The 24,323-nt window shown below is 43.8% G+C and overlaps 1 protein-coding gene across 1 annotated transcript in view; it reads right to left on the bottom strand.

Annotated features, from left to right (window-relative positions):
- RHOU (ras homolog family member U) overlaps positions 1–24,094 on the bottom strand; it is a 68,238-nt gene extending 44,144 nt beyond the window's left edge. Inside the window, exons 1-2 of the mRNA XM_069234993.1 lie at positions 23,537–24,094; positions 9,973–10,031 (exon numbers count right to left, since the gene is read on the bottom strand). Of these exons, the coding sequence (XP_069091094.1) occupies positions 9,973–10,031; positions 23,537–23,798 (321 nt within the window). The 5' untranslated portion in view covers positions 23,799–24,094. The remainder of the gene's footprint in view (positions 1–9,972; positions 10,032–23,536) is intronic.
- Between the last annotated feature and the right edge of the window lie 229 nt (positions 24,095–24,323).

Here is a 24,323-nt window from a genome sequence, read left to right as displayed (position 1 = left end):
TGGTGATTATGAGAAAACTGAAGGAAAGGGAGTGTTCTCTTTTATACCATATTTATCCTTGCTGTACTAACATAAAGGCTACTCACTGTTAATAGCTGTGACATCACACGACCTGCGAACTATTTGGTTGGTCGCTGATGACACCATATAAGGACTGCAGTGCCAGAGTCGCCGGAGGTCTGGAATATTTTTTGGGGGAGGGGTTGTGTGGGTGAGAGGAGGGGGAAGAGACAGGAATCAAATGATTTGGTATGCTCTGCACAGTTGCTCCACGGCACTGCTCATCACTACGTTTGCTTGCCCTTGACAGATCATGTTAGGGAAGAAACAGTTATGGATAATATTCAGCATAAAATTATACATCAGAAATTATCCACAAGTGAATATTTTCTACAAGAACATACAACTAGATTTCTTTTCTCTTTATTTAGAGTGGCCTTGTAGCCCTCTGTGGAAAACGCTTTTGTTGTGTGGCACTGCTTCCATTTGCACTGTATTTTAAAGTATGTTTCTTACATGAGGGCAGTGAAAAGCGAGGTTAACCTGACCCAGCTTCTAGGACCTCTAGAAGGCAGTCGAAAGGCACCTGGTGGCTCACTGTGTCGTCTGCCTTTCTTTGGGCCTCCACATGCTTGAGGGAGGCGAAGGAATTCAAGTGCTTGTGGCACTAACGAACGGTGCCTTGTCAGCTTTAGGTATATGCCAACACGCAAAGAGGGACCTGCAGTTTGTACTGGCAGCAGCACAGTCAGAGCCACTACCAATTCAAAACCAGTTTTCCACTCTCCCACTGACAGATGAAGGCATGATTTAGTGTTGGGGTAGTAGAAGGATGGCAGGGAGTTTGTTATATCGAGCCTGCCGGTAGTGCACATCTGCTGTGACCATGGCAACGATCTTGTGTTTAAAAAAAAAAAAAAAAAATACTAAAAAGGAGATTTTAGTCCGTTCATTACTTACCCTTCATTGGCATCCTATTCACTGTGGTTTGCTTACTCCTAATTTGGCAGCACCAGCAACAAGTCACTTCTTGCTCTTTGGGAAGAGCAGGGACCAAGGACAAATTGATTAAAATAATTATTGGAGTCCCTCCGCTGCTAGCACTGTGATTAAGATATTTCTTTTTTTGACATTGTTAATAGCACAAACTCAACCAGACCTGAAGGTAGTGCAGTTCTTATACACTTATCAAAGAGGTGGAAGCTCCTTTTTTACATTTCCCATGCGATGATGTTTGCAAAATTATTACAATAATGACTTCAAAAAGTGAGCATGAATTAGGTGTTAAAAGTGCAATGAGGTTTATTTTTGTACCCGCTAAGGGTGATGAATGAATTTAAAAAGAATGTTATTTGGTGTGCTAGTTAGCCTCACCCCTGTGCTTCTTCCTTCCTCCTGCTACTTCCCTTGTGAGCATCTCCACGCCACCCCCTGCTGCTATTTCCCTCCTGCCTACATCAAACCCCTGCTCCAATATTTTCATCCACTCCCTATGTTCATTTTTATATAGCTGGACCTTGACCCAAGTGCTTTTACATGAGTGTAAGGAAATGCCTCCTTGGCATGGTTGCCCCCTGACTTTTTGCCTTTGCTGATGCTATGTTTACAATTGAAAGTGTGCTGAGGCCTGCTAACCAGGCCCCAGCACCAGTGTTCTTTCCCTAACCTGTACTTTTGTATCCACAATTGGCAGACCCTGGCATCCAGATAAATCCCTTGTAACTGGTACTTCTAGTACCAAGGGCCCTGATGCCAAGGAAGGTCTCTAAGGGCTGCAGCATGTCTTATGCCACCCTGGAGACCTCTCGCTCAGCACAGACACCCTGCTTGCCAGCTTGTGTGTGCTAGTGAGGACAAAACGAGTAAGTCGACATGGCACTCCCCTCAGGGTGCCATGCCAGCCTCTCACTGCCTATGCAGTATAGGTAAGACACCCCTCTAGCAGGCCTTACAGCCCTAAGGCAGGGTGCACTATACCATAGGTGAGGGTACCAGTGCATGAGCATGGTACCCCTACAGTGTCTAAACAAAACCTTAGACATTGTAAGTGCAGGGTAGCCATAAGAGTATATGGTCTGGGAGTTTGTCAAACACGAACTCCACAGCACCATAATGGCTACACTGAAAACTGGGAAGTTTGGTATCAAACTTCTCAGCACAATAAATGCACACTGATGCCAGTGTACATTTTATTGTAAAATACACCCCAGAGGGCACCTTAGAGGTGCCCCCTGAAACTTAACCGACTATCTGTGTAGGCTGACTAGTTCTAGCAGCCTGCCACAAACCGAGACATGTTGCTGGCCCCATGGGGAGAGTGCCTTTGTCACTCTGAGGCCAGTAACAAAGCCTGCACTGGGTGGAGATGCTAACACCTCCCCCAGGCAGGAATTGTCACACCTGGCGGTGAGCCTCAAAGGCTCACCTCCTTTGTGCCAACCCAGCAGGACACTCCAGCTAGTGGAGTTGCCCGCCCCCTCCGGCCAGGCCCCACTTTTGGCGGCAAGGCCGGAGAAAATAATGAGAAAAACAAGGAGGAGTCACTGGCCAGTCAGGACAGCCCCTAAGGTGTCCTGAGCTGAAGTGACTCTAACTTTTAGAAATCCTCCATCTTGCAGATGGAGGATTCCCCCAATAGGGTTAGGATTGTGACCCCCTCCCCTTGGGAGGAGGCACAAAGAGGGTGTACCCACCCTCAGGGCTAGTAGCCATTGGCTACTAACCCCCCCAGACCTAAACACGCCCTTAAATTTAGTATTTAAGGGCTACCCTGAACCCTAGAAAATTAGATTCCTGCAACTACAAGAAGAAGGACTGCCCAGCTGAAAACCCCTGCAGCGGAAGACCAGAAGACGACAACTGCCTTGGCTCCAGAAACTCACCGGCCTGTCTCCTGCCTTCCAAAGATCCTGCTCCAGCGACGCCTTCCAAAGGGACCAGCGACCTCGACATCCTCGGAGGACTGCCCCTGCTTCGAAAAGACAAGAAACTCCCGAGGACAGCGGACCTGCTCCAAGAAAAGCTGCAACTTTGTTTCCAGCAGCTTTAAAGAACCCTGCAAGCTCCCCGCAAGAAGCGTGAGACTTGCAACACTGCACCCGGCGACCCCGACTCGGCTGGTGGAGATCCGACACCTCAGGAGGGACCCCAGGACTACTCTGATACTGTGAGTACCAAAACCTGTCCCCCCTGAGCCCCCACAGCGCCGCCTGCAGAGGGAATCCCGAGGCTTCCCCTGACCGCGACTCTTTGAACCTAAAGTCCCGACGCCTGGGAGAGACCCTGCACCCGCAGCCCCCAGGACCTGAAGGACCGGACTTTCACTGGAGAAGTGACCCCCAGGAGTCCCTCTCCCTTGTCCAAGTGGAGGTTTCCCCGAGGAATCCCCCCCCCTTGCCTGCCTGCAGCGCTGAAGAGATCCCGAGATCTCTCATAGACTAACATTGCGAACCCGACGCTTGTTTCTACACTGCACCCGGCCGCCCCCACGCCGCTGAGGGTGAAATTTCTGTGTGGGCTTGTGTCCCCCCCGGTGCCCTACAAAACCCCCCTGGTCTGCCCTCCGAAGACGCGGGTACTTACCTGCAAGCAGACCGGAACCGGGGCACCCCCTTCTCTCCATTCTAGCCTATGTGTTTTGGGCACCACTTTGAACTCTGCACCTGACCGGCCCTGAGCTGCTGGTGTGGTGACTTTGGGGTTGCTCTGAACCCCCAACGGTGGGCTACCTTGGACCAAGAACTAAGCCCTGTAAGTGTCTTACTTACCTGGTTAACCTAACAAATACTTACCTCCCCTAGGAACTGTGAAAATTGCACTGTGTCCACTTTTAAAACGGCTATTTGTGAATAACTTGAAAAGTATACATGCAATTTTGATGATTTGAAGTTCCTAAAGTACTTACCTGCAATACCTTTCGAATGAGATATTACATGTAGAATTTGAACCTGTGGTTCTTAAAATAAACTAAGAAAAGATTTTTCTATAACAAAACCTATTGGCTGGATTTGTCTCTGAGTGTGTGTACCTCATTTATTGTCTATGTGTATGTACAACAAATGCTTAACACTACTCCTTGGATAAGCCTACTGCTCGACCACACTACCACACAATAGAGCATTAGTATCATCTATTTTTACCACTATTTTACCTCTAAGGGGAACCCTTGGACTCTGTGCATGCTATTCCTTACTTTGAAATAGCACATACAGAGCCAACTTCCTACAATGAGCAACAGTAACACACACACACACACATATATCTCTCTATCCTAGTGGCAGTCACCACTAGGTAGTTATAGTTAGGGCCATATTTTCCATAGACGGAACGATTTTGTTTTGCTAGTAACTTTGGCCCCGTTTGATGAATCTTCATGAAATTTTCAAAACGATACTATGGTCATTTCAGCTGCTGTCTTGAAAGTTTTGGGGTGAGCTGTCCAGAAGGGGCCGATAAAGAAAGAAAAAGGGAGTAGACGGGGTGTGGCGGGGTTGGTGGAGGACACCTTTTCCCCATTCTACGTCAATGGGATTTTTCAAATTTCTGAACACGACTACACCTGAACCACTGAACAGAATTACACCAAATTTTGCAGAAAGCCTCTTGGTCCAGAAAACACACTTTTTGGGATTTGGTGTGAATCCTTTCAGTAGTTTCGGTGACATTCTAGTTAAAAAAATATAGCTATATAGGGCAGCTGATTCAGAGGTAAAGCAAGGCCCTGACTGGTTGGCCGCAACCTGACAGAAAAGTTGTGGGTGACATTTTGTTTGTTGCATCCCCTCTGGGTAGGAAAAGAAAAAGTGCAAAAAAACACATAAGGGGTCAGGATATAGGTATCCTGACCCCATAGGACACAGATGGCTGCCCATTTTTTTTTGCCGATCCTCGGATCCACGGGTAGATTTGGGGGGTGGGGGTCAGCACATAGTGCATCCTACCTCATGCTGCAAACCCCGATCACACACGACATGGTTATATTTATATATGTGCGTGCTAAAAAACCCACAGAAATTCACTGAGAAAAAAAAAAAAAAAAAAGATTACAGGAACGTTATAGTTAGGTTCTGACCGAGTTATCTTGCATAAAACCACAGAAATGCAGCAGTTATAATTATGATTAACACAAGTAAAATATAACTTGTGCCCCAGGGTACCTAACCTGCGCCTTCACCATGCACAGCTAATTACTCCACATATTTCATCAGTGATGACACCTTCTATGGCATCATTGGTATTACTACTGCAACATTTGGAATACAATTATTGATGAGAAAACTATGTATGGCGGGGGCCGTGAATTATAGTTACCTTAGGGCACAGTTACAGTTACTTGAGTTAACCATAACAATAACTGCTGAATTTCTATGGTTTTGTGCCAAGAAATTCAGACTCTTAACTATGATGTCCATGCAACCTTTTTTGTGAAAGAAAAAAATATATTATTTTAGGTGGGGGATATTAAAAAATGATTTGTCCAAAACCACAAGATGAGCTGTCTCACAGGATTTTGAGCTGACTTGCTTATGATGTTAGCCGTTCAAGGGAATTCTAGACACAGCTTAAGAGCAAAATAGCACATCGAGGCATATTTTGAAATAACTCTGCAGATCTCCTGTATACAAAATTTGCTAAATCCATTTGCCACGCAATTTAGGCAACTGCCTAAATCTTTTGTCTGCTGCAAAGGTGATGATTTTGCCCAAGTTCTTTCTGGAAAGAAGCCACTGATTAGGTGTAAGATTTTATGCTACTAGATTTTTCCTGTTCAGGATATTATTTATGTGCAAAATAGATTTTTATAGAAAGACAAAGTTATATTATTTCTAGCCTAGGGCATGCATTTAAGTTGTTTATGAAAATTGCTAAACCATTGAATGGTGCTCTCTTTATTGAACCTAGGACAGTGTAAGCTGATGATGCCTTTTTGGGATTCGAACACAGATCATACTATAAGAGAGCAACAAACCTTATTCACAGATTACCCATTTTACTAGTATGAATACCAGTATGTGAAAATTACAGACTGTAGCAGTATTTCCTGCTTGTTGGACCTGACCCTTTCTTAAGAGTCACCTCCAGACCTTTTGCCTTCCCCCTACCCTTTTTGCTGAATTCGTTTTTGCCGGCTTTAGGACTCTGGGAACTTTACCACTGCTAACCAGTGCTAATGATCTGTACTCAAAACATGGCGATATTGGCTTATCCACAACTGGCATATTCAATGTACTTTTAAGTCCCTAGTACGTTGCACTATATGTGCCCAGGGCCTGTAAATTAAATGCTACTAGTGGGCCTGCAGCACTGAATGTGCCACCCGCTACAGTAGCCCTTTGATCATGGCTCAGACCTGCCACTGCAGAGCCTGTGTGTGCAGTTTTAAACTGCCAATTCGACCTGGCAGGTGACCCCACTTGCCAAGCCCAACCCTTCTTTTTTTATTACACACCCGTCACCTCTAATGTAGGCCCTAGTTAGCCCCAAGACAGGGCGCAGTGTATTAAAAAGTTGGACATTTTAAGTTTAACATATCCAGGTAGTGAAGAACTATTACATTTGTTTTTCACTACTGCAAGGTTTATCTCTGCCATAGGTTAACATTGAGGTTACCTTGAAGCAGTCTTTAAGTGTGACTTAAAATTAGGAAAAAGGTAGCAATTTTACGTTTGGCGTCTCTGGACTCACAATTCAAAATCACAACCTATGGTGAAGTTGGATTTTGAACTGTAGGTCTGAAAATGCGACTTTTAGAAAGTTGGCATTTTCTTACTTTACCCATTCTGTGCCTCTGCCCGTCACTGAATACACATCTGGGGTGGGTGACAGCTGGGCTTTGTGCATTCCCTCTAGACAGTCACACACAAAGGGAGCTAGGGTGTGACATTTGCATCTTGATGACCCATCACCAGGCTGATGAGCCATCACTGGCTAGATGGGATGGAGAAGTTGACAAACCTGAATAGGGATGTGCCTTTCCTCACACAAAGGGCTGCTTTACCTCCTGCTGTGCGTGGAGCCAGGGAAGGAAGGACAGGGACCGTTTGCAATTCAAAAGATCTCTCTCTGAAGTCTCACCCACTTCAGAGGCTGAACTGGGTATAAGTACTGGACCCGAAACCCCACCAAATCAGAATTCTATTGGAACCAAGGACATTTTGCCCAGAGTGAGATCAGCTGTGCTGCCAGAAGTGAATGCCATTTTACTACCTGCTCTGCTGTGCTGGCCTGCTGCTTCTTGCCAGGGATTGAGAAGGACTAGACCTGCTCTCTACATCATTAAACCTAAGTTCTCCAAGGGATTGTTGGCCTGCCCCCTGTTCTTGAAGTATCCGGACCCTCAAAGAATTCCTGCAACTTTGCTCATTGACTCTGCCATCTGTAAATCCTACTAGTTGCTGAGGCGCAAATCCATTCTTGGGCCTTAGAATTGGGTTTGCAGCTGTTTCTCTGCAAAAAGCAATGCACTGAGCCCATTGCACCGCTTGGAACCGACGTAGTGACTTCTGACGTAGATGGACTGCCGATTCAACAGTGATGCGGGGCCCCAACTGTGAGGTTCGATGGCAAAGCAGCGATGATAACCAGAGGACACCGCTGCGCGACTAGACAACGACGCACTGCATACATCTCGAAGGAGTTCGACTTGGGACCAGATTGCGAGACTGGAAGATGATGCATCTACCTGACTGCATGGGTCAGAACCAACGCATCCAATCTTCGACACCTGCTCCATCCAAAGTACTGTTTTCTGTGGACCCTGCTTGGGTTCTGTAGCTGGCCTGCCCTCAATCGTGGTCAGCCTGAGCCTGGGATTTACACCAGTTGAGTGCGACCTCTAGTAACCTTTTAGGGCTATTGACTTCTAAGCACTGTTTTTGGATTTTATCTTTAAAAATTAATAGCTTGACTTCTATTTATTGAAGTTTTGTTGTTTTGGTCTTGTTTTACTCAGATATTCTTTATCGTTTAAACTAGTGTGGAGTCTTTTTGTGGTGTTTTTACTGTGTTGCTGTAATTTTAGTGTTGCACAAATACTTTACACATTGCCTCTTAAATTAAGCCTGACTGCTTTGTGCCAAGCTAAAAGAGGATGAGCACATGTTAATTTAGGGTGTAAATCTGATTTATCACCCGGACTAGGATTGTGGTCCCTACTTGGACTTGGTGCAAACCTGTGCTAACTAGAGACCCAATTTCTAACACTGCTTTTTCTGGCACGTGTTGAATCTGTATGGTCCTTGTCCGGCAAGTTGCAAAAATTACATGAGGTGGAGACATGGGAGGGGATATGGCGTAAAGTTCAGAGCAGCTGACTCTGGAAAGAGGTTTGAATTCCAGCGTCTGCTCAAAATCCTGTAACTAAGGGAAAATAACTTAATTTCACTGTGCCTACAAAAAAATGTATTTGACTTTGTTCAATGAAAACTGGTGCTCATAACAATTAAAAAAAATACAAAAAATACATGCCACGCATTTACTTGCAAGTACCATCAATTATATTTGTTTGTGCAAAATTAAACTGATACCTGTCCAAAAAAGATTATCTGAAGCCTAGTGCAGGCCCTGCATAATGGGGAAATAGAACAGAGTTTGCGTGCTGATGGAGCATCAGAATGTCTATAAAAAGGCCTTTGTGGATTGTGCAGTACTGTGCTAAGGATGAAACTCTTTGGGCTCCTCTGAAGAATAGGGTGACCATCTGCTCATAATTTGAGCTGGCCATCCTTAATTTAGGCCCAACGCCTGTTGTCCGTAATGACACTTGTAACGGACGCCGCTGGTTCATAATTTCAATGGTGCCAGGTGACAAGTCTCCGACTCCTAATCAGCCATCCATCAGCCCAAACCCCAGGAGATGTTTTTCCCATTTCTACCACCTAACCAGTGCTGCGCTCTGTATGTTCTGTGCTCTACTTAGAGTCACTCCCCTTAATATGCTTTTCTTGTATGTTTTTGTGCACATTCTACTCACTTCTTATAGCACAGATCTTTCTCTTCATGTGCCCCCCCTCTATATGTATAATGCCCTTTAATCCTTATGTTTTTTTCCTTAACACTGGTTCCTGGACAGTGATTGCCCAAAGTTAAGACCTACATTTGAGTCATTTGTACTTGTATTAATGTGCGTGTAACAAGCAGCACTCATGTGATATTGCCTTTGGGAGATTATACAATGTGGTAAAATGTTAAGCAAGATTTGACAAAGTCAATAAGTCTCGCCTAGTTGAGATCTATTGACTTTGTCAATTTTTTTTAGCTATGTTGTACAACTGCTGTGTATCATGGTTGAAAGAAAAAAAAGTGCTTATTAACGTCAGCGTTGACCGCGTCATAGTGTTTTTTTAAAAACTGCTGTAGATGGCTAAAAAAATACATTAATAATGCCAATAGATCTTGCATAGGCAAGACCTACTGGCTTTGCCAATGCTTTTTTGTATATTTTGGAAGAGAGAGACTGAGTGGTGGGCGAAAGGCCGCAAAGTATAAACTTATATGTAATTTGTAATGTACAGCAAAGTGGAGATAATGGGGATAAGGCTCTTCATAGCATGTCTTCCCCCATAAGCACTCTGGTTCCGAGGAACTGACTGGGGATAGCTGTCCACCTGCAATTCTTCTTACACATGTTTTCTATGGTAAACCTCTCACCCTCTGGCTCAGCTGTACATAAGTATCAACAAGGTTATACTTTCAACTTGGACAGCTCAAGCTTTGCATCGCACATGCGACCCAATGATGACCGAAAGAGCTTATGTTGATAACCAGCCATCTGCAATTCCATATATTTTCTATTGTTACCCATACACAATTATATTGTGCAGGGATACTTTATTGATCGTTACGAATTTCTGGGCAAAACAAATTACATCTGGACAAAAATTAGCTATCATGGCCAACCCCAAGAAAACCCCAGTGTTCGCCTGACCGGACATGTATTGCACAACATGCAGAATAAGAGACTGCTTCACTGACCTGTCCAGCAGTGTCGCAGAGCTGAAGCTTCACCGGCTTGCCATCAACGGCCACCAGAGCTGTGGAGGGAAAGACACAAGAACAAACAAAGCGTTAGAGTTCTGGTTGGCTCGAAGTTGCTCGTGAGAAACTACGGCACGCTCCCAACAACCTTCTTGTCTCGCTGTCTCTCCAATTAATTCAGATTTAATGACCTGAGAACTGGAACATGAGCAGTCACTAACACTCGGGCTGAGCCAGCTTCGGCGTTTTCCAGCCGATTTCACCGCGACCCATGAAATGGCAAATCACTGGAGGGAAAAAAGGCTTTTTAAAAATCATACAGTGAGAGCGGCGAGGAGGTTGGGAGGGAAATCTGCGCATTCTGCTGCTCTGCTACATTCATTTTCTGGTCACGTTTCTTCACCAAAGGATGGTGAAATACTATTCGCAACAGTTTTTACTCAAAGAGAGTCATAAAATGCACACAAACCACGTGTTCACCACCTTTCGTTTTATTTAACGGCTATTTAAGCACTTGTGCAATATAGTATTTTTTAAACTCATAATGGAGCGTTGACTAACCAAATAATCCAAAATGCAAATATAATAGATTACACTGCACCATTTCACTTCGTAAACAACCATCAGAGAATACGTTACATAATTAAGCTAGGTCTGTATAATTTGAAAGTGTCACTTTAAGAAATACACTAAACTGCATAAATAGTATGGCAATAACAGCGAGCTTTCGGTTAGAAGTACAAACACGTATTGTCACTTGCTGACATGTACTTCAATATGAATATCAACAGTAAAAAAAATAGACTGGGTACCTGAGCTACATGCACGAAGTGGAGTAGCATAGGATAATGGGATGGCAGAGTGGTGTAGAATGTTGTAGAGTCAAGTGGCTGTGTCACAGTAGAGTGGCATAGAGTGGGGAAGTGTGAGAGCAGACCGGTGTAAATTGGCATGTAGTGGCATAGAGGGAGTTGAGTAGCGTGTAGTAGAGTGGAGTAGTGGTGAAGAGTGGCATAAAGTGGGAGTAGAGTAGAGTACCAGAGTGTAGTGTAGAAGAGTAGAGTAGAGAGGAGAGGCCTAGAGTGCAGTGGTGCAGAGTATATTGGCGCAGTGTATTTGTTTTGAGTAAAGTGGTGTAGAATGCATTGGCATAGTGTTGCAGAGCAGATTGGCGCAGAGTGCACTGGTTTTGAGTAAAGCGGTGCATTGGTGTAGGGTGCAGCATAGACTGGGGAAGACAGGACTGGCGCAGGGTGGAGTGACGCAAAGTGGAATACTGTGGTATATAGTAGTGTCAGAGTGCACCTGTGCAGAGTAGAGGGGCTTAGAGTGTAGCTGCATACAATGCTTTGGCATAGAGTGCAGCACAGTGGCATATAGTGGTGCATAGTGTGCAGTGGCACAGAGCGCACTGGTGCTAAGTAGTGTGACGTAGAGTTCAGTGGTGGAGGGTGCCGTGTTGTAGAGAAGTGTGGCGCAGAGTGGAGCAGTGCAGAATAGAGTGGAGCAGTGCAGTGTAGAGTGCAGTGGTGTTGAGTGTCGTGCAATGGAGTAGAGTGGTATAGAGTAGAGCGTAGTAGAATAGAATACATTGGCACAGGGTAGAGCACAGAGTACAGTGGCAAAGAGTGTAGTGTTGCAGAGCACACTTGTAGAGTGCAGTGTTGTATACTAGAGTGGCATGGAGTGCAGTGGCAGAGAGCAGTGGCACAGACTGCATTGATTTTGAGTAAAGTGGTGTAGAGTATATTGGCTTAGAGAGCAGTGGTTAGAGTACAGTGGCAGAGTAGAGTGCTGTAGCGCTGAGTGTAATGGCATGGAGTAGATTGTTGTAAAGCGGAGAGGTGGACAGAAGAGTACACTGGCCTTAAGGTCAGTGGTGTAGCGTAGATTAAAGTAGCGTAGAATAGATTGACATAAAGCAGAGTGGTAGAGTAGACTGCAGTGACAGTGTGGCAGAGCAGAATGGTGTAGAGGAGTTGTGCAGGGTAGAGTGGAGTGGTGTAGAATACAGTGGGGAAGAGTGCAGAGGTGCATAAAAGAGTGGGGCAGAGTGCAATGACAGGGAGTCGTGGATTGGTGCAGAGTAGAGTGCAGTGTGGGGTGGTGCAGTGATGTAGGGTAAAGTGGAGTATACATGGTGAGATAGCTACTGCCATTCCAGACAACACATCTTCAATCGAAATGACCATTCCATTTAAACAGACTTAGTTTTACTGCTGAAAATAAACGTCACACAAGGACTGTGTGGAAATGTCATCACCTAGTGTTTTGATTGTATTATTAACATATATGTGCTTCATTTGGCTCGTCTTGAGTCTGATATATTCTGAAATGTCTGTGCAGTTTATTTACAGAAATTTACATTTTGTTGTGTGCTAATAAAATAGAACATTGTACAGCCTTCCGTCACGCACACTACCAAATAAATCCTCTCGCTTTTATGTCAGAGCAAGGACAGTAAATTCCAAGCTCCCCGGAAGACAGAGTAACATTTTTCCTCTGTCTTTCAGTACACAGCAAATGTGACAAGAACATGATTTAAAGGACTGTTTACAAAAATCCAGTACTGGTGGAAAGATAAAGTAAATAAAGTCTGGGCAAGCACATGGGCGTTACAAAGCTCAAAGCCAGTGATAAGCAGTGGACAGAATCCATTCCCAGAGAAGCTTCCCGAATGCCCCCAAGATATTAACAAACTAGACAGCTTGACTGTCTGGTAGGCTTCGACCTAAAAATCAATGTAGTCAACAATTAAGAGCAGAGGTTGATGGGGCACTAGTGGCGATCTCTCGGGAAAAGATGGCTTTACGGAAGCACTCTTATGCTAGCTTTCGTCTCGTATGGCCCTCAAAATAGAAAAGAATCAGGCTTCATGTCAAATATATATATATATATATTTATTCTATGGCAAAGAGTGTGCTGTAAGGCATGAGTGCCGGTTTACATCTGAGGACTGCCTGTTTGTGATCATCATGTTCTTCATGATTATCAGAATACACTTCATTGGATCAAAAGGAAAGTGTCTCTCAGAATTGATATTGGACAGACTCAAACAACTAGATTACCACATGTACCTACAGATCTCTCAAAAACACCTGAGAACATTGCAAGAAGGGATTAAAAAATGAAAGAAAGAATGAAAACTTCAGATCAAATGAGACATATTGAAGAACTAAGTTATCAAATAGGAGATCTAGTTTTGGAAAAACAGGAATGGGGAAGTCTCAAAATCGATTTGATCTATCACTATTGAGGATAACAAAAGCACAAGATTCTAGGGTTACTTAAGAAGATGAGATTAGAGTCATAACTAGAAATAAAGCTTACTTTAAAAAATGTGTTGCTTAAGTTCAAAGAAAAGAAACACAACTCAAGCATTAACAAGATGTTGCTTCTCAAGAAGAAAATGAACTTGGACAAATACTTCTTCTTTACTGCGAAGAACAAGATTGCCTAAAACACCACACAGGCTTATTGAACAGTGCTAATTTGTTCATCCATTTTTATTATTATATCTCTATTCTGCTTATTTTATTGTTCTCTAATTGTTTAGTAAAAAGGGGGGAAAACAGTAGTAACGTAATGTGAATGATGTCAGGCATCATAACATCAAGAGTGGAATACTGATAGGTTTAAATGTTGATTTTCGGGATAGCAGTTTACTTTTAGTAGCTACATCAGGATGGTGCTTAGCTGCATGCAGTTGTGCCTCCACTCTCAATTACTACAAACTCTTTAAATTAGTGCCCAAAAGCGGCCTTTTAATTGGGCAAATGCAATACAAAAAAATAGACAGAAATGCTACATTTACGTCTGCCTATTGCTAAGTCGCATACTGCGTTTTCCCATTTATCATTAGGTAGTTCAGCCTTTAAGTGACAAAGGGAAATAGGGTTTTAAAACAGGGGTAGAAGTACCAGAGATGCAACTTCAACTTTACTGCCCCCGGGTTCCTGCTCCTTGGCACACATTACAAAGACATACTACTGCCTTTACACCCCAACCTCTGGTGTGTCAGAAAATATTTTACAAGTCCCATTCATACCTTACCCTTGCTCCACGGCCAACACTAAATGCTACCTATTAAGGGGATGAAGAGTCAAGGTCCCCGGCACATTTGACTTAATTTGTGAAGCAAACTGTTTGTTATGTTTATTATTGAAAGCGTTCCACAGTTGCTATGCGCTGTGTGGAACGCGTGGGTGAAAAACGAACGGGAAAGCAGTTGAAGGAGAGGCTTTCCCCAGTGGCTCCAGGCAATAAAGTGCTTTACACCAAATACCTTGTGGTGTTTTCACTACAATTTGGCGACGAGCGCCTGGAGCCTAGGACTACGCGTGCTGTGGCGTTAGGAGTTCTGGGGTGCAGCACAGCATTCCTTTTGGGCTGACCACGGAGCGATTCATCGCGTTTTGAGCTGCGCTTTGCCGATTTCCTGCTGGGCTTGACTGTGTGTTTTTACTGTCGCTTTCTCACTCGACTGCACAACGGAGGTTGTGTTGGTTGTGGGCAACAGTAGCTTGACGCGACGTTCGCGCGCCAATGTTGTCATGACAACCTGAATGCCGGCTGTGTATTTCGTACTGCGGCCATTTTGAAGGGTCCTGAGGCATTCTTGAGTTTCTTAGCAACAAGGAATTTCTGGATGTGAACCTTTTGAGGATATCCTGCCACTTGTAACGATTCCTTTGTGCTGCAAAACATGCTGGAATTCATACATTCAACTTAACAAGTGTGCTTAGCGGTCATCTTTATCTGTTTTGAAATCTCCATGGAAACCACGGATTACTAGCTGCATTTGGACTTTTCCTCATAATATTTTATTTTTTAGGTTTTCAATTTAAGATTGAGAGTAGTTATTTATAATGGCAACGCAGAATTTCAGCATTTCTCCACCACAAGCATTTTGGCCAACAGGTTCTGAACCATCTATTAAGTGGTTAGAGTGGAAGGAGTACTTTATAAATTACATTGATGCAGTGGGTGATTCTGGCAACATGTCAGCAGACCAAAAAAAAACATTTTGTTACATTCTTTGGGTGCTTATGGGTTAAGAGTGTACAACCAAATGTTAAAAGCTCCAGTAGTTGGGGATCAGAACGTTTTTGAGGCAGCATTGAAAGATCTTGACACTTATTTTGCACCGAAGGTTTGTATAGGTATTACTAGGTATACATTTTTCCAACGTGAGCAAAATGAGAATGAGTCAGTAGATAATTATGTCGCTGAACTTAAAAAATTAGCTATTGATTGCAAATTTGGAGCATTACAAACTGAGTTAATTAGGGACCAATTAGTTATGCATGTTCATAATCAAAGTATTCAAGAACGTTTGTGGGTGAATGGTGATTCATCACTTGAGGAGGTTATGAACATTGTGCGTAAAGCAGAGATGTCTGGTAGATGTGCCAAGGAATTATTGTCAAAAGTTAAGGAGTCTGAGTTTGTCTGTAAAATAAACTCCAAACCTGCCAGTAAGTCTTACAATGCCACCCAAACTTCCAGTAAGTCTTTCAATGCCCAATCAAAATTGTTTTCTAAAGAGAAAAATAGATGCTATAGGTGTGGTAGTAAGGATCACCTAGCGTATAGCAAGACATATCCAGCTATCCAAAGAAAGTGTGGAAATTGTGGTTTAATTGGTCATTTTGCGAAGGTTTGCAGGAAAAAAGATAACGTCAAGTGTGTGTGTTGGAAAATTCTGAACAGGATGATGAAGAGGATGGAAAGGGTCATGGGTTTGGTAACGATAGTGTCATATGCTCTACAACGAATTTGATTCTGAATGTCAATGGGGAGCCAGGGAAAAACAAGCCTGAGTGTCAAATAAGCATTGGTGGAATTATAATGAAAATTTTTGCTGATTCTGGATCACCTTATACCATTGTGAATGAAGAGGTATGGAGAGATAAATTCATAGGGAAATTTAGTATGGAGTTATGTGAACCTGATATACAACCACAAGGGTACAGTGGTGATAAAATTGATAGGTTATAGATGTTTAACCTTTAGATTTAAAAACAGATCCACTCGAGCTAAGCTGTATATAAGTAGGAAAGGACCACCAGTTCTTGGCTGGATTGATCAGGGTAAATTGCACATTGTCCTGGATCCAAACAGTGAAGAACAAGTGAAGGTGGTGGATGAAGAGTTGGACTTTGCAAGGGATCTGTTACGAAAATTTCCTTCAGTGTTTGACACAAACCTGGGAAATTTAAGGGGTTTTGAACACCACATAATTTTGAAAGCTAATGCAGTCCCGAAGGTACACAAGGTTAGGAATGTTCCTATATTGATTAGAGACGAAGTTTCAAAGGAACTGGAAAGATTGGTGACTTTAGGAGTAATACAACCTATCGAAGCGTCAGAATGGATTTCTCCATTGGTGGTTACCAGACGCAGGAATGGAAAGATTCGGTTATGTGTGGACCTACTCCATTTGAATGATAATATTGTTATTGATCGTTTTCCTTTACCTAGGATTAATGAAATGGTTCTCTCTTTAAAGGATGCAAAAATATTCTCCACTATAGATTTATCTGCTGCGTATCATCAGATTTCCCTTACGACTGATTCCAGAAAGTACACAGCATTTATTACACCTTTTGGCTGTTTCCAATTTAACAGGATGCCTTTTGGCTTAGTGTCTGCTGCTGCAGTGTTCCAAAGACTTATGTTTCAGTTATTTGGAAATAAATCTGGTGTAAAATTCTTCCAGGATGACATTCTAATCTATGGGAAGAACAACATTGAACATGATTCAAGACTGAAGGAGGTAATGAACATATTGGAGAAAAGTGGTTTAACTGTGGAACTTTCAAAATGTAAATTTGCAAGGGACAGCGTCACTTATTTGGGTCATGACATTGGAGCCCAAGGTGTCAGACCAAAAGAGTCTCTTGTGAATGCTATCAAAGATGCTTCGCTTCCAAGTTCCAAGGATGATGTTAGATCTTTTTTAGGTCTAGATGAATACTGTGCTAAATTTATTCCACGATTTGCTGACAAAAGTTTCCATTTGAGACAGCTATTGAAAAACAAAGTCAAATTTGAATGGTCTAAGGAAAGCCAGGAAGAATTCAATCGCATCACTTCTGAAATTGATTAAGTCCAAAGCTTACACTGTTTTGATCCTAACCTGGATAACTGTATCACAACAGATGCCAGTGGTAAAGGTTTGGGTGCGGTATTAAGCCAGAAGCATAAGGATGGAAAGGAATTTATAATATCCTTTGCCTCTAGAGCCTTGTCGCCAACAGAAGAAAAGTATCCCACAATTGAGAGGGAAGCTTTGGCATGTGCGTGGGCTCTGGATCACTTCAGGGTTTTTGTGTGGGGAAAACCTGTAACAATTTTATGTGATCACAAGCCGTTGGTGAAATTATTGACAACGGGGGGAACTGTTAATGCTTCTGCGAGGATTGCAAGATTGTCAATAAGAATGCAGGATTATGTTTATAAACTTATATATTTACCGGGCACGGATAATCTAGTAGCGGACTTCTTATCAAGAATGCCTACTAAATTGGAAGAGTGTGTGGATGAATGTTGGCATAATTTCCAAGTAGCTTTTGTTCATGCAGATGGTAGTCATGCTGTGTGCAGGGACGAGTGGATATCTGAATATGATAAGGATACAGTACTAGTTGATGTAAAGAAATTTTTGCAAGGAAATTGGCCTGATAAAAACAAATTGCAGGAAGAGGTTAGGCCTTTTTGGGAAGTGAGATCGCAGTTGTCCATGGAGAACGGTACAATCATGAGGGGTGAGCGGATTATTCCTCCCAAGAGCTTGAGGGAAGTAATTGTGGATCTATATCACGAAGGACATTTTGGCATTGTAAAAACAAAGGGTGTGGTAAGAAGTTTATTTTGGTGGCCTAATGTGGATGTTGAGGTTGAAAGATTTGTGAGGAATTGTTCCAAGTGTTCAAATCCCGACAAGACGTTACAAACATTCAGACCGCCAATGAATGTACATTTTTTGCCGAAACAACCATGGGAATGTGTGGCGATTGACTTTGCGGGACCGTTTGGTGATGAACAAAAATACGTAATAGTGTTGATGGATCTGTTTTCTAGGTGGCCTGTTGTAGAAATTGTTGAGAGGGTAGACACGAGATGTATTTTGGAATTTTTAGATAAAGTTTTTGTGTCTGAAGGTTTACCTACGGTGGTGCTAAGCGACAATGGTGTTCAGTTCTTGTCCAAGGCATCGAAAGATTACTTCAAAAGAATTGGCGTACAACATTCAGGGGTGTGGAATTTATTAAAATATCTACTTGTCCAGGGGACAGGTTGCTTCTCAAATCTACTTGTCCTGTAAAAAGATCTACTTGTCCCTTTGGTGCCATGTAGTGTGGCGACAAATTATGGCAGCAATTAATAGCTTCTCTGAATATGCCAGGGCTACTACCATAGTAGGGCTTGAATACTTGGAGTTTCAATCCCTACTGTAGCAATTTCCTTATTTTGCCACCTTTCTGCAGATCTGCATACTGGGGCTGAAGGAAGCAGTGAGCAATAGTTCCAGGGCTGGAATGCCTTTGAGTCTGCAAACCTACTAACCTGCATGTTTTAAAGATTTTTACCAGCTTCTCTCTAATATTTTCCCATAATAAGAAAGGTTGGACATTTACTCCTGACAATGGCAGAATTAGAACTTCTTCCAGGGTTGGGAAGAAAGTGGCTGGAGGGAAAATGAACTTGCAAATGATCAATAGATTTTCACATGAGCAAATCTACACATCGTATTTACCCACGCTAAAATACAGTTCACAAATATTTTATAGGGGTACGACATATACCATGGGTGCACTTTTGTGACTTTCTTTAAGAATTTGGGGCCACAAGTAGGTAGGTTCAGATTTGTGACCTGCAAATTGCGAGTCGCAAATCCGAATGTAGGATGGTGTCCTTGACACCATCTGTGATTCGCAAGGGCTTCGCAAATGCCCACATCATGAATAATCATGAGGTGGGTCGCAATTTGCGACCCCCTCACGAATGGTGGCCTGCTGGAGACAGCAGACCACCATGCCTGTGACTGATTTTCAATAAAGCAGTTTTTTTTTGGGTATTTTTGTAATGCACCCAGTTTTCCTTAAAGGAAAACGAGATGCATAACAAAAATGAAAAATGAAACGTTTTCGTTTCATTTTTTCAGAGCAGGCAGTGGTCCACAGGACCACTGCCTGCTCTGAAAAAATGTTTAGTGACATTCACAATGGGGAAGGGGTCCCATGGGGATCCCTTCCCTTTTGCGAAAGTGTTAGCACCCATTTGAAATGGGTGCAAACTGCGATTGGTTTGCGCCCGCGGTCACAAAACAATCCTACATTGCACTGCGAGTTGCAATTAGGAAGGGAACACCCCTTACTAATTGCGAGTCGCAAACCCATTTTGTGATTCGGTAACCAGGTTACTGAATCGCAAAACTGGGTTTGTGCATCGCAATGTGCTTTTTGCACGTCGCAAACAGCGAAAGTCGCTGTTTGCGACATGCAAAAAGCTACCTACATGTGGGTCTTGGTCCCTAATTAGGTCTGGTGTTAACAAAGACATTTTGTTTTTATTAAACTTCTATTTCTCTCTCTTTCGGCTGGCTTTACTGTGAGTGATCGCATTCTGCTCTTCCACAAGGAGCATATTGCCACACAAAGTAGTTTTGTTCAGTGTCAGGAACTACAGTGGCAATCAGTGACGTAACGAAACTGGAGGGTGCCCCTTTGCAAAGAACACGGAGGAGCCCCCTCTCCAGACTCACTCAGGGCAGGTGCTGTGCTGACGGGCCCCCTGGAGGGCGGCTGCGGGGCCTTTGTTATGCCGCTGGTGGCAACGTGTGCTTTAAGAGTTCAAAAACTTTTTGGGGGGTTTTTGCCAATGTTTGCTACAATGTTGAGGGCCTGGTAGCTCCCACAACAATAAAGTGTTACAAAAGCCATGTCAAAACAAGACACGCATTGATGAAACTAAAAGACTTATAAAAGTAGGTCAGATCAGTTGGCTTTGTCAGTGTTTGTTTATTTTCATGCTTCCCATAATCGTGTTGAAAATGGTTACACTGATTTTCCATTAGAAATATTTTTTGGAAATACTAGCATGCATCAACACATTTTACTAAATGACACTCCATTTGCATATAATCAGAGAGCATTCTGGGAGCATTATACTTAGCCTCTTAGCCTAAACTTTTCAAACATGTGTGTACACGTTTTTTTTGTTTTGTACTGGAACCAACGTCAGTAGTGAAGTGTGACCTTAAAACATTTATTTACAGCATGCACCCTAATAATGAAGGCTTTCAAATAATGAACCATAAATACAAGTTCGAACAGCATTATCTTTTGGAAACACATTACCTCAACTGCAGAGAGTTCAACTCTCTAAACAGGCAGCCAAAGGGTTTGTGCTGCAGTGGGTTGGGCCTACTTGTCCCAAGGACAAAGTAAACATAAAAACTTGTTGCCCTTGACCCCAAACAAGATGTCCCGGGCGTCAGGCGATAGGAATTCCACATCCCTGAACATAAAACTACTTCCCTTTATAATCCTAGTTGCAATGGCATGGTGGAAAGGTTCAACAGGGTGGTTAAGGAAGTTATTCAATCAGCATGTGCTTGTGGTACGGATTGGGAGGTACAGTTACACAAGGCTGTTTGTGGGTGAAAAACAAACAGGAAAGCAGTTGAAGGAGAGGCTTTCCCCAGTGGCTCCAGGCAATAAAGTGCTTTACACCAAATACCTTGTGGTGTTTTCACTACACTGTTTTACTGTACAGTAAAACAAGCATTGGCAAAGCCAATACGTTCTGCCTTTGTTTTTTCTTTCTAACTGGATTAGAAAACATCAGAAAAAAGGTATAATAATGTTTGTTTTAAATTTGATAAACCGTTGATGGTTTATCAAATTTAAAAACAAACATTATAATAAAAAATTTCTAACATTTGTAATCCAGTTAGATAGAGAGAAGAAACAAAAGGCGAGGCCTACTGGTGTGAGGGCATGCGGAGAAGAAAGAAGACGGCAGTGAAGAAAGAAGACAATACAGCATGCGGTAAAGAAGACGGCATGCAGTAAAGAAGACGCAGTGAAGAAAGAAGACGCAGTGAAGAAAGAAGACGCAGTGAAGAAAGAAGACAGCAGGGGGATAGAGAAGACAGCAGTGGATAAAATAGTAAGAAGACGGCATGTGGTGAAGAAAAAAAAAAAAAGAAAAAAAGGGGGGGGGGGGGGGGGAGAGGACGCCAGTGAATAAATAACACAGAAGACAACATGTGGTACAGAAGAAACAAGCCAGCAGCGAAAAAAAGACATAAGACGGCATGTGGTGATGACGACAGCGGCAAAGAAAGACAACAGAAGACGGCAGCGCATAAAGACAGCAGTGAAAAAAGAAAAAAAGACGGCATTCAAAAAGAAAAAAGACGTCAGTGAAGAAAGAAAGAAACAAAAAAATACAAGTACCTTCAGCGACACTGGCCAGTGTACAACAGAAAGTGACCAGAAGTAGTACTTGGACCAGAGGCAACCTGATGGCAAGATCGGTGAAGAAGACAACAGGAAGTGACGTGCAGGCCAATCAGAAGCATGTAAATCAGAGCGACACTCGAGTAAGTCAATGGTAAATCCAGGTAAGTAAGGGGCTGGTTCTAAGCTCCTATTAAGTTTTTTTTGTAATAGATTTCGCAAGCAGCACTCAAGTGTGTGTGCAGGCGAAACCTAAAAAGGCCGCTAGTCAATATAAAACTCTTCCCAGGACATTCTTTTACGCAGAACAGACACATTTAAATGATAAAAATGGCGCAGCTTACGCAGTTCTGGTGTCTCTCGGGGTGGTCTGCAATGATCATTGGGAAATGTGGGTTTGACAAGAAGGCAAATGCAGCACTCCAATTAGTGTTTATCCTAATAAATAAAAACATGGTAAAGGAAATGCTGCTGATATTAAATTGTCTAATTTCGTGAAGTGACAAATTAGCGCGCACTCACTAGGTGTAGATGGAATCTTACCGAAAAGAACAAGCATAAAATAAGGACACCAGGCGTATGTGCATGACCAGCTCACATTCAATCCCCCGCGCATCCCTTTAATATCCACAGGAAAATCCACGGACTGCACTATCATTCATCAGGAACTGAACCAACAGCAATATTATTACTACACCTCCGCCCCACTGCACAACACCACAAACATCTACTCAACTGTCGTTCCTGTCCACCGCGCACACATGCACTCAGTGCCTCACCCAGGACTCATCCCTACTGAGTGTAGCATTGTACAACCATGATAACTGGGTGCATTTATTTATCTATATACCAACAATTTGACTGATGTCATTTTCGTCTTAAACGGATAGTTGTCTGTCAGTGGAATATAAGAAACACCTGTAGATGTCGTTTTCTAGGGTTCTTTTTGCGCGTTAGTTGATAGCAGTGACAGCTTGGCATACACAGAAGCACAGTAGAACTGGGGCTCAATCTCTTTGTTCCCTAAAACTCTACACAATATAGCGAGGGCACTCGAATCGGTTAACATTTGGAGTATATCGCTCATGAACCTTCCTGGTTGTTTATTTCACCACCTCTAAAAATTACGAAAACAGAAGGCAGACTGGGCACTTGCCTCAACCATCTCCACGTGCCCCAGAATCTCACCTGGCTGCCAATGGCAGGAAAATGCAGTTCAAGCTTCGAAGTCTCTGTTGCATCTGGTCAACTCGGCTCCACCCAACTTCACGCCAAAAGTATTGATCCCATGACATGAAATTAGCTTCACGTCTGATCTTTCCGCTCTCCTTGCTTACAAGACTACTAGAACATTTCTCCTCTAAGCATGCCACTTCGCTAAAAAAAAAAATCTAATGCATCCACACGTTTTAAGTTAGGCAAGTAAAGAGTCCGATAGAACTGGAACAACGAACTCGCTAACAAACTTTGAGAATAACTGATTTTATTTAAAGATTGACAAAGATCGAGTGCCACTCCAGTTTACTTTGCTGAGGATGCAAAACAAAAAAAAAAAAAAAATCCCTTTCAGGGTAGTGCATCATACTGCCTGTCTGCTCTGGGGTGTGTCTGGTGCTGGACCGTACTACAGCATTTTAGGAAGTGCACCGTTATTGTGATCACTCCCCTTTCGTCTGAAAATCATCACAATAAATGAACGATGTTTTTAAACGCTCAACTGCGTGAAGCCCCTCAAAGAGGCAAGAGGTTATGTTAACATTCTGTGACCTAAAGCTACAAATTGGTTTACGTGCTGTAACTCTTCCAATAACGAACGCTTTAAATCCAATTTGCACTGGTAGTTCACCCACTACCCCGGCACGTCGGAAGTCACCTATGTCCGTCCTTCAGGCTCGTTAACTCACAGACCGGGCACTACCCTGGGTCCTGACCAATAGCTCGGACCTTGCAGCCGAGCTCAGCATCTCCTCTTATTTCCAGGGCAGTCAGCGGCCGGATGTCTCCCGGCACCCCACCCGTGCAGTTCTTTAACCCTGCTCTCTACCAGCGCCTGCATCACGGTGACCGCCGCAGCCTTCCAAGGGCCTCACCTGAGAAGTTGTCGAAAGCGGTGGGCACATACTCCGTGGGGTAACCGTTAGTGGTGTAGCTCACCACGAGGCTGGTCTTGCCCACAGCGCCGTCTCCTACCAGCACGCACTTGATACGGCGCTCGGGTAGTCCTCGGTTCCCTGTTCCGCGGCCAGCAACCCGGCTCCGTACCCTGCGCGGCGGGACTGGGGGCGCCTCGCCCGGCGCGCTGATGTAGCCCGTTGGGGCCGTTGCGCCCTGCTGCTGCAGGTGCGGAGGCATCGGCCACAGTGGGCCGCGATCCCGAAGGCTGCACACCCACACTTATGTTTCAAGATCCTCCCGAGAGGACGGTGATGCCGGCGGAACCTCCGGCCCTGCGCTCCTCAGAGGCGCGTGGCTTTCTTCCGCCGCCTCCTCTCGCGGCCCCAGGCGCACGCAGCGGGCATGGTGTGGCGGGGAACGCGCGCTACAGACCAAGCCTGCAGGGAGACAGCGGCGAACGGTGAGAAAATCAGAGGCGGGGTGCACCACTCACTGTGATGTCATGGAGCCGCTGTCCGTACCCCAGACGCCCCGCCTGCGGCACCCTCCGCAGCCAATTAGGAGCAACCGGCGAGAAGACGTCAAAGCTTGGTTGACTCTATTGGCTGAGGTGCCGATTTAGGTGGCGGTGGTTGAGTCATCGCCCCACCCGACCGGCTTCGCTTTCGTGGCTAGCGGTTAGAGAAGTCTGCGTACCTTCAACGTAGTTTTTTTCCATTTTCGTAGGAGTTTTTTCTTTTTAACAGTGCGAGGCCGACCTGA

Source organism: Pleurodeles waltl, chromosome 5 (assembly GCF_031143425.1).
Source record: "Pleurodeles waltl isolate 20211129_DDA chromosome 5, aPleWal1.hap1.20221129, whole genome shotgun sequence".
NCBI lineage: Eukaryota > Metazoa > Chordata > Amphibia > Caudata > Salamandridae > Pleurodeles > Pleurodeles waltl.
The sequence above is the reverse complement of the archived record's forward strand: the minus strand, read 5'-3'. Positions and strand labels throughout refer to the sequence as shown.